The 9,999-nt window shown below is 48.2% G+C and overlaps 1 protein-coding gene across 1 annotated transcript; it reads right to left on the bottom strand.

Annotated features, from left to right (window-relative positions):
* Positions 1 to 2,069: 2,069 nt before the first annotated feature.
* SCT (secretin) lies at positions 2,070 to 5,961 on the bottom strand. Its single transcript, XM_010299148.2, has 5 exons — positions 5,873 to 5,961; positions 4,781 to 4,885; positions 4,390 to 4,494; positions 3,196 to 3,297; positions 2,070 to 2,181 (listed from the first exon to the last, which is right to left on the bottom strand). Exons 1-5 carry the CDS (start codon positions 5,959 to 5,961, stop codon positions 2,070 to 2,072), a joined length of 513 nt encoding a protein of 170 aa, XP_010297450.1.
* Positions 5,962 to 9,999: the final 4,038 nt, after the last annotated feature.

Genomic DNA, 9,999 nt, shown 5'->3' with positions numbered 1-9,999 from the left:
TTCCTGGGCCTTTCCCATCCTAAACTCTCTGTAGTAACGAGGATATATTTGAAGCATTTTAGAATTCAGAGCCAATTCCCCCGAGATGAGCAGGCAGAAGGACAAGGGCTGACACTTGGGAAGCTGTCTGTATACTCCAGCCTCTCCCAGTGCGGAGGAAGCGGGCAAATTTATGTTTCTGATGGGTCAGAGATAGGGTCTGTTGTGGTCAGATCATTTCCTGGAAAAAGGCATAGTGATGCTGCTATATCCCCTACACCTTATTTATTTTAGCCAGGTTTTTTCTGCATGGCCCACATTCCCTTTTATAACAGGTTTTGCTCTCTGCCCCATGACTTACATTTTCTCTCTTCTAGTTGCAGTCTGTCATGCAGACAGACTGAAAAACAGATTTCTTAAAAAAAAATAATTAAAAAGCCAGCTCTGGAATGTCTTATTGTCATTTCTGGAAAAGGCAAAGGTTTCAGTGAAGACAAAGCCATCTAGGCTGCTCTTTTGTCTGGATGGTAAAGGAAGGAGGTAGGCCCTGTGTAGGTTGAGATAATGAGTTACGTTTCTGAGACATTCTTGTTATTCCCAGCCACCCTACGGTACCCTGGCAAGGTGAGCAGAGTGGATCCAGAGACAGGGACCGGGCTCCGCTGCAGCCCGGTGATTGCCCAGCAGCTTTGTAGGGACAACGCATGTCTCCTTCTGCCAGTAGCCAGCAGTGGCTCTTTGTAAGGATGCTCACCTGAATCTCCATCCAGACTCCACTTGTTTACATCTCAGCAGCTTCCAAAGCCTCAAGAGCATGATATTCTGCTGTCTTGTCCAGTCTGTTTCTGAGTAAAGTTTTCCAAGCCAAACATCACCTGGTGAGGTGTTTAGCTGCTCGTGCAAAGAAACACCATTGTTTTCAACTTGCCTGTTGCATAGGAGGAGGAGAAAGGGATCAACTGCTCTCAGTGCTCCTTTTAAAATCCCAGTTGATTTCAGAAAGTTCTCAGGTGCTGCATTTTAGCCAGATGGCCGTTAGTGGCTTAATCAAATGCAGACTGTCAACACTCCTTCCAAAAGTCCTCCAAGAGGTCTCTTTCCTAGGAGAGATTTCCTATGGACCAAAATAAACAAATGCCAAGGTCCATGAGAACAGCATTTCAGCGTCCCAGTAAGGGAACGGGGGCTCAGGTGAACGTTTGAAGGACTGCCTTCTTTGCAGATGTCAGGTGCATCATAAAGGGTGAAAAGTAATGGTGCAGGATGGACCGAGCAGCTCTGCCGTAGGCACACACAGTCGCAGCTGAAGATGCCTTATTTTAGAGCTGCTCGTCAAAATCCGTTGGTTTTACAGAAAGGTGGAGTTGCTGTTCTATCAGAGGAGGGAACCTGCCAGGCAGCGTGGTGCAGGGATAACACGTGAACCTCATTAAACGGGGGAACAAATTCCTCCCAGTGGACCTTTGAGTTTAGTGGCAATGAGAAAGCTGGGCCAGTAAACACAGGGGCAGAATGAAGTAAAAACAATATTTATGGCGTGTATCTATGTTGCGTAGCTCTCAGTATATTTCTCTGCAATAAAATCTAGCGCCTGCTAAGTTTCTGCTAAGTGGAGGCCCTGATGCACAGTTGCACCGTGGGCAGTGCTGAGTCCCAGCCATGGAAGATGTGGCCAGGGACTCCCGCTAGTCCCAACACGCCGCGCGTGGGGAAAGCCTGGTAAAATACTCCTCCCCCCAACCGTGCATTCCCCGTGTTCCAACACCTCGGTACCACCCTGATTGCTGTTTCCCAGAGAGCAGCCAAAGCACGGGCGTAGCCAACAAACCTTTATTTGACTTCAGACGCTGCCACAAAGTGGAAGTGATGTGCTTCATTCAGGCTCCATCTACTGACCAGTTCACACTGACATATATTTCACTCTTGATAATCTTAAGAGGTTTTATTGGGTTTTGGCTCTTTTCCAGAATTTTTTTTTTTATTTACTGATCTCAAGAGTTTTTCCTAAGCAAACTCAATAGTTTCCCTGTTTATTTTCAAGGCTATATACATGCAAAACCATCTCCTTGACCGTTTCTTTCCCATCACCTTCAGTCGAAAGTGTGTGTATCTTCCTTCACGTCTGCAGCCAGCTGCTTAGAGATGGGGCAAACATACTGGCTGGTAATTGCAGCAGCTTCCCTGGCATCGCTGTCCGAGCGGCTGTTGGAAGGGAAAAGACGAGTGATAGTTTGTTATTTCTGGGGGCACGGACTGCAGGAAGGGTGACAAGGCCACCTTGTAGAATTCAAAGATGACTCCAAGGAGCAGATGTAGGATAGAGCGACCCAAATCGTGGCTGCCTGCAGCCAGGCACCCCACAGATGCACAGGCAAGCCTGGTGGTGTTATCATCCCCATTTATTCTGGGCAATGGGGACAAGAGGTACGAAGGACCAGCTTATTCCTCCTCATTTTAGTGATTTGACAGTGAGATGTCTAAGTGAAGGTGGTTGGTCTCTAGGAAGAGACGATGCCCAGATGCTGGGACAGCCCATCCTGAGGTGTGTGTTTGAATCAGTAACTGAATCCAGACAGGGTAGCAAAGGCTTTCTATTTTAACTGTTAGATCAGGGATGAACAACTGTTTCAGTCCAGGATGTCAACTCTATGATTAGAAAAAAGGTATTACGTCATTTCCCTGGGTTTTATTATTTTTAATAACTGGCTTTTATATGGCATTTCTTAGCTCAATGCCAGCTTTGCTTTAGGCCAGGTAAAACTGAGTGCCAGGTGGGCTTGGCAGGTAAGAAATAGAGATTAGGGTGAATGTAGGCACAGGAATCGAGACTGCACGCAGCCGCGTGCCGCCTTGCAGTTAGACGGAAGCTTTTGCTTTTCTGGTTCTGCAAACCACCCCTGGGAGCGTGGTTGCTGGCAGAATGACAGGAGGTACAAAACTGTGTGACGAGGGCTGCAATTCAGCAATGACCGTCCCCGAGGCCTCACAAGCTGATGGGGAATGAGGCAGAAGTGATTATTAAATATGGACAATTCAATAAATCTTCCGCCCTTCCCCTTTTTGAGGATACCAAATGAGCCCTTCTGATCTGCTGCATTACATCAGGCTTCTGCGCTTGAGGCAAAATCTGGGCTTTTACAAGTTACTAAAAGTCCTCTTTCGGCTTCAACACTTTGGTGGTCAGGGCCATAGAGGTGACAAATCTGTCCCACCTACCTGGTGTTTAGAAAGCTCTGGTACAACCACATAAAGCAAAGTTCCTCGTGGCTGTTTTCTTCCTCTCTCCCCTGCACATCTGTGTTGACTGGGCCAGAGGAGCTGGTTCAGATAAAGAAAATTAATAATCATTAAAAAAAAAAACAACCCACAAATAGTGTAAGCAGCACTGCTGTCTGGAAGGCAGGTTCACTCCTCCAGCGACCTGCCCCATGGTCCATGCTCTGTTAACCTGCTGACTGTCACCATCATTGTGCAGGAAGAAGAAGAAGAAGTATCCTCTTCAAATCAGGCTCGGATGCTTTCTGGCTGGCAAAGGGACAGGTTTCAATATGCGCTTGCACCATGCCTCATTACCCAGTACCGGCATGTCCTTCCACCCATGGATGTATACCTTCTCCCAGCATTTGGAAATTAAAAATCTACTGCGTCTGCCAGGATTTTGTTAGCGGTGCACGCCCCAGAAAATATCAGAGCACCTGAACAGATGGGAAGGATTCAATGTGCTACGTCTCTGCCTTGAAGGAAGGGCGAGGCTCGAAGGAAACCTCTCCAGGCAACGTTGTCCCTTCATAACATACCGGCAGCAAGGGCAGCAGCAGTCGTGAGCTGCATCACAGTACGCCACATGGTGATGTGCTCATACACGTGGCTTCAGTGGGAGCTGGTGACCCCGTGTTTCGGCTGGATGAAAGACCCCATATTGGCCATATATACGATTATGTCTAAAGCCTGCCCAGTTTGGCAGTCAGAGCCATGGATGGGGACTATGAAACCCAGAGGTCCTCCTCATTCTGTTACGGAGCCCATTTACCTACAAACAGTTTCTCAGGTACTTTATTTGAAGAAGGTGAATCGCCTATAACTTTCCCCAGAAGGCTAAATCAAAATGCAAACAAAACATCCTGGGCTGTGATCTGATACAAAAAGTTTTGTGTCCTATGCATTAAGCTTGACGTGCATATGCAGTAGACAGTGTTGGTTTATGCCTGGAAATGGCCTCGGTGAGAAGGTTTGTGTCCTGCTCTGCCACTATTGCACAGCAGCTCCAGGCACAGGAGAGGACCAAGCCCCAGCCCAGAGTTTCCCAAACCACTGGTGATGCCACCCCCCTTTTCTTGGAGCTGAGACCTGCCTCCCTGCAGCCTGCGTGCCCCAAGCTGCCTTCCCATTCCCAGGAAGCAGAGCTCTTACCTGCGCTTGCGGCCCATGAGATTTTGAATGAATTTCTGAACCTGAGCGTTTCCTCTCATCTTGCTGTACTCGCTGGTAAACAGTCCGTCAGAGTGCCTCTGGGACCTGCGGCAGGGAAACCACAGTACAGCGGCCGCTCCTCCCAGCCATGTGATGTGGGGCTTATCACAAACCACAGAGATTTCTCTCTTCCCACCATCAAGGACCCCCATATCCCTCCCCTTCTCTTCCATCTCCTCTCATCTTGGGCATCTTCTGGATGAGGCCAGTGCTCAGGCTGGCTCTGGAGCTGGAGACAGCTCAGCCCCATGGGCATCCCCCTCATTGCTGGGATCCCATCTCCCGCTGGAGACTTCCATGTCCCAGGAGGGTGGTTTTGGCTGGTCCTTACCTCTCCTTGAGGCCCACCAGGTGTTTGACTAGCTGCCGCACGTAGGCGTTGCCATTCATCTTGCTGAGCTCACTGTGGAAGAGCCCATCGGCGTGTCTCACAGTCCTGGGAGGTTAGAAGAGAAGGAAGAGGTGCAAAGCCATGGGCTTAAGACCAAAGAAGAACGGACATTTAAAACTACTTCCTCAAGGAAAGAGGGTCTCAAAGAAAGATGGGCAAGACTTTATGCCAATTTGGCAAAGTTTCACCAAAAAAGGGCAAATCTTACAGGAGTTTAAAATGAATACCTTTGTTAACCATCACACAGAAACACTACCTGCACTTGCTTCTTACTAATGTAATCACCTTACCGTAAGGGTATGGGAACGAGAGGGTAACAGCGATTCAGCACAAAAGAGAAGGACAAGAGACTGGAGGAGTGATAAATTGAACACCCAGATACACAAACCTTAAGGAACAGGTAGATAACGGTGGTGGCACCAAAGACCAGCCCTCGCAGCTGACCGATGGACAAGCCATTAAAAGAAGTGCTCAAAGCCTCAGTGAGGTTCAACCAGAGCTATTAAACCGTGGAAGGGCTGCAAGGGCGTCTCAGCTCTGTCCTTCTCCAGGCTAAGGCCTTTAGCCTCTCTGTGCTTTCATTGTCCCTGCACAAGCAGGAGGAGAGACAACCTTGCCGAAGTCTTACGCACAAGATTGTGAACTGCTCAGCTTACAAGATTGACTATTTTTTATTATGCTTTCGTGGGACTAGGCTATTTGAAACAGAAACATCCACCTCTATATATGCCTGTATAATTACCTAGCAGGAAAAGAGACTCAAGAGTGTCTTTTTTTACTGTAGTTTGATCTGTTTGGGGTCCTGATTTTTCTTCTGAATTAAGTCAAATCAATGTTTCCACTCTTAAGCAAGAAAAAATATTTATGACATTTGCACTCATTTAACTAAATCAATTTATAGAAGAAAAAAAACCCAAGAGCCAAGGAGCTGCAAGTTCTGGAGGGCAGATAAAAGGCTGACTTTAGAGCTAGCAGGCTTTTTGAACAAAAAGCCATGGAGAAAAAGGAAGCAGAGGCACAAGAAGTGCTTACCTCTCCCGGGATGGAAGAGATGCTGAGAAATGTGATAGGACAATCAAGGGAATAATTAGTTGCCACAGACCGGTCATCAGGGAAACCATGTTCTCTCCTGAATTAAAGCAGAAGGTTTTATGAGCAGCAGAACAAATGACCTTGGTCGTCGTCTGGTACGGTTCACATGCCCCACAGAAGACATTGCTGTATAAATAACATCACTGTAACTAAATTAGGTAGGAATTCCTGCCAGCAAAGATAGCGTTTCTTTAAAATACAAAAGATGAACAATTCAAATCATTCATGGTGCCAGTTAGTTGGAAGTTGTTTGTAGCTGTTATCCCAGCACCACGCAGCCCCGGAGCGTGGGTCTGAGGCTGGCTGTGTGAGCTGAGGTTTGTGCTGGAGCGTTGCTGTGAGCAGGGATCATATCCCTTGAGTACGCAGGGAGGAATCACGTGAGTTAATCCATCAGCAGCACAGCACCGTGGAATAAACCCCCGTCTGCTGTAAGTCTCTGAGAGCTGAGTCTTCAGGGAGAGGGATTAAAGCCCCCCATGAAAACATCCCACAGGGACAGTTATTAGTATACCTAAAGGATGCCCAGAGAAATCTGTTTGGGTTTTTTCAGACCAAAAAAAAAAAAAAAAAAAAAGGCAGGTACCAAATAAAAGTTCATCTACACCCAGGGGAAGGGAAGGGCTCCTATGCATGCCAGTATCTGTCTATCCTCTAATCTTTCCAGAAGGAAAAAAGAAATAACACACATTTGCAGTAGCAGCTGAGCCTCGTATTTTGTTTTCTTACTGAAATAAAAAGAAAAGAAAAGCCCATTTTGTTTATCACAAGCCATTGCATGTTTTCCCTTTTTATTTCCAGGCTCTTTTCGCAGCCCCGTGCCTGCGGAGATGTGTACATGCCTTTAGAAGAGGGTGCTCACATTTCCCCAAGGATTGGAGAGGAGCCAGATCTGTAATTTATCACACGCCTGCCTTCCCCCTGCGGAGAAGCAAACCTTGCTTTCTCAGTCCCTGTCCTGGAAACTCTCAGACTGTACTTGCTAATCCAAAATCAAAGTCTCCCACTCTGGTTTTATTCCGGTCTCAAACTAGGCAGTACAAAGAGCATTAAAGAGCTGTCAGAGTTTCCTGAACACTTTCTAGCCGCCCTTCTGGGACTGTTTGCCACTCTGGAGATACTGCAAGATGAGTAGAGGCAAGAGGAGGAAGGACAAGAGGGGGGGATTTCGACAGAAGTTTATTCGCTGTAAGCCGCAGCACAAATACTTAATGGGGTTGCAGAGCAGAGAGGTGAGAGGTTTTGCATGATTAAGGAGCCATAAGCTTCATCTCACACACACTTCTGATGCTTTAGTGTTGTGTTTTCCTGCCTGATTTGGCTTTGAGGGGGATGGAATAAGTAAAACAAGGACATTTCAAAGATCAGTTTCTTATCGGAGTCCAAACAGAGGAGACTCCACAGTACTGCTTCCCAGCCGAGGGATGTGAAAGAGCAGAAACAGCCACCAAAACCAGAGCACACCACGCTTCAGGGAAGGGAAACCCGGACCCCGAGCCTGTCCTTGGGCTGTGCAATGCCTGCCACGCAACGCCTTCACCCCCGGCCGGGATCCCCCCCGCATTCTGGCCTCCCCTTGCCAACCCTGCGCTGGCGTTTGTCGTGAGCACCACGTTTCAGAGCCCGTTTTAAACCCCATCCCTAGCGCCAGAGTTCCCCCTCTCTTCATAACCTTTCTAGCTACTAATCAACTTGTCTTTTCCCTTTCTGGACATCAATTCGTCTTCCTGCGCAGATCGTATTTGCTTGCTGAAGTTGCCAGGAACGGTAATAGCTGTTGGGGAACTTCTGTGTCTCAAAAATGATGTATTGCATTGGGGTTTTTAACCAGTCAGACCCCAGTGTGGAGGTAGATCTTCAGTGTGATCACAGTAGAGCTGTTTACCCTTCTTAAGATACTTCTAAGGTTTTTATTGCCCTCCCCACTGATGGGGGCTTTCAAGAAGTGCAAACTCCTCAGCGAGCTGGGACCTTTAGCTGAAAGAAGTGGCTTGGTAGCCAGCCCAGGACCTGGGAGCATCTCAGACCTGTCCAGCAGACAAATCCTTCCGCTGAAATGTCAGATTGCACCCAAAGGCTTTGCTAATCAAGGCTCCCATCACCCTGCAGGAGCAGTACCGCTAGGAGGGCTTCCAGAAGAGGCTGGTAGGCAGCCGGCGTGCACACCTCCTTGCTCCGTTGTGCTCTGCCTAAAGCTGAAGACCACGTATTGCCGGCAGCCATCTGGTCCAGCCGCTCCCTGGGCTCTGGAGGAGGAGAACCCCGCAATAACACGAGCGTTGCTGTGCAGGAGATGGATGGCCTCATGGCAGTGGCTCAGCAAAGCGTCACGGAGGCCTGAAACCCACCACCCGAAAATTGAAAGAGAGGAGAAGGCAGCCCGTCCAGCCTGGCCGTGCCAGCGCAGCGGTACTCACCAAACCGTGGTCACTCCGGGCTCTCAGCTGTCTCACGGCTTCGATGCACCGCTGGCCCACTCCTCTCCATGGCCCTCTATAAATGTGCAGCCCTTATCAGAAGCAATTATTTGGGTAAAGATATGAATATGAGTAATCATGATTAACAGCAGATAATGCATCCAGGCTGGAATGTCCTTTTAATTACTCTCTAAACCTGATCGAGTCATTCGCAGCAATTCGATGCACTGTATTTCTGCTGATGTGTAATAATTCCTGCTTCTGTGTATAATGACAGCAATTCCTTGGGCAAACATCCCTGTACCAATTGATTCATTATGATTGTCATCATTATCTCTCCTCCTGGCTTTAATTATCTCTTGATAGGAGCTTAATCTTCTGTCATTTTTTAATTCTGGCTTGGGTTTTGTTTGCCAGGAAGAGTTGGTGAGTGTACATGTGTACAGGCGATTTCCCTAAACAATGTGTCACTTTTTGGGGGAAAACATTGTCTGATCAGTAGGACGAGGGCTGACTTTTGCGTGAGAGGACAACGCCTTTCAAGCTGTGGTTTCACAGCCATGTCTGGGAAAGGTCTGCTGAGAACAGGCAGTATCACAGCTTCAAAGAAAGAAGCATACTTACACATGCACAGAAAACATCCTGAATATATTCCCTGCCTTTGCTGGGGTACAGAGCTGGTTGCTCTTGAATACTGTTACTAAAGGTGGCATGGAAATGGAGGGAGAAAATAGGATTACACCCTTTCTTTCCTTCCTTATGCTGTATAAAGTAGCTAGGAAGGATTAATCGTTATAAATAAATCTTATTTTCCAACTGGAGAAATAGGAGCTATATTACACTTTTTCTTGTCTACTTGTCTTTTTTTCTTTGGAAAAGCAGAGGGTGTCCCCATGGGCTGGGAGGCACATGATTTTCCCCGTTGTCTTTTCCTCGGAAGAACAACCCCTGCACCGACGGGCAGCAAGCCTCGGCACGACTGCACGTGACTGCGGGCTGCAGCCGGACCCCTGCAAAGGAAGGGGAGAAACAGCCGGGGCATTCCAGGTCCCGTTCCAGGACTGGAGGACCGAGAGGTGCCACGGCCACCGCCTGGGCAGGGGAGCCCGGTTCCTCCTTTGAGGCAGCGCGGGTCAGTCCTGCGCGCACCCACCCAGGCACTTCCAAACCATTTTCCTCTCCTTTCTGTAAGGACTGCTTTCTTCAGCTGCGCTTGGGCTGGCGCTGCTCCTGCAGCCCTCCCGCCGGCACGCTGACACAACTCGCTGTAGCGTTACGGCCTCGTTCCATGCGTTCCCTCTCTATACAACCAGGCACGGATGCGTTGAGTCCCATCCTTCTCCCATGGCAGCTGAAAGCTCTTCCGGGCACCCAGCCCTGCTGTGGGAGCCCCCAGTGACATCTGAGATTAGTTTTGTTCTTTGCATTTAAATCTTCATATTCTTCTGTATTCATATTTTATGTCTGCATTGGTGGTGACCAGCTTCGGCTCGGGCTCGTGGCGTTGCCAAACATCTACAACTGAGAACGACCACGTAGGAGCAAGGCAAGGAAGGAAAAAAGTCTACCAAAAAAAGACTAAACAACATACAGGGAGCTAAAAAAGATTAATGTGATTTCCTTTCCTTTGCAAATAACCTCAATGGGTCT

This window comes from Balearica regulorum, chromosome 5 (genome assembly GCF_011004875.1).
Source record: "Balearica regulorum gibbericeps isolate bBalReg1 chromosome 5, bBalReg1.pri, whole genome shotgun sequence".
In the NCBI taxonomy this organism is placed as follows: domain Eukaryota; kingdom Metazoa; phylum Chordata; class Aves; order Gruiformes; family Gruidae; genus Balearica; species Balearica regulorum.
This window is presented reverse-complemented; position numbering and strand designations above follow the sequence as displayed.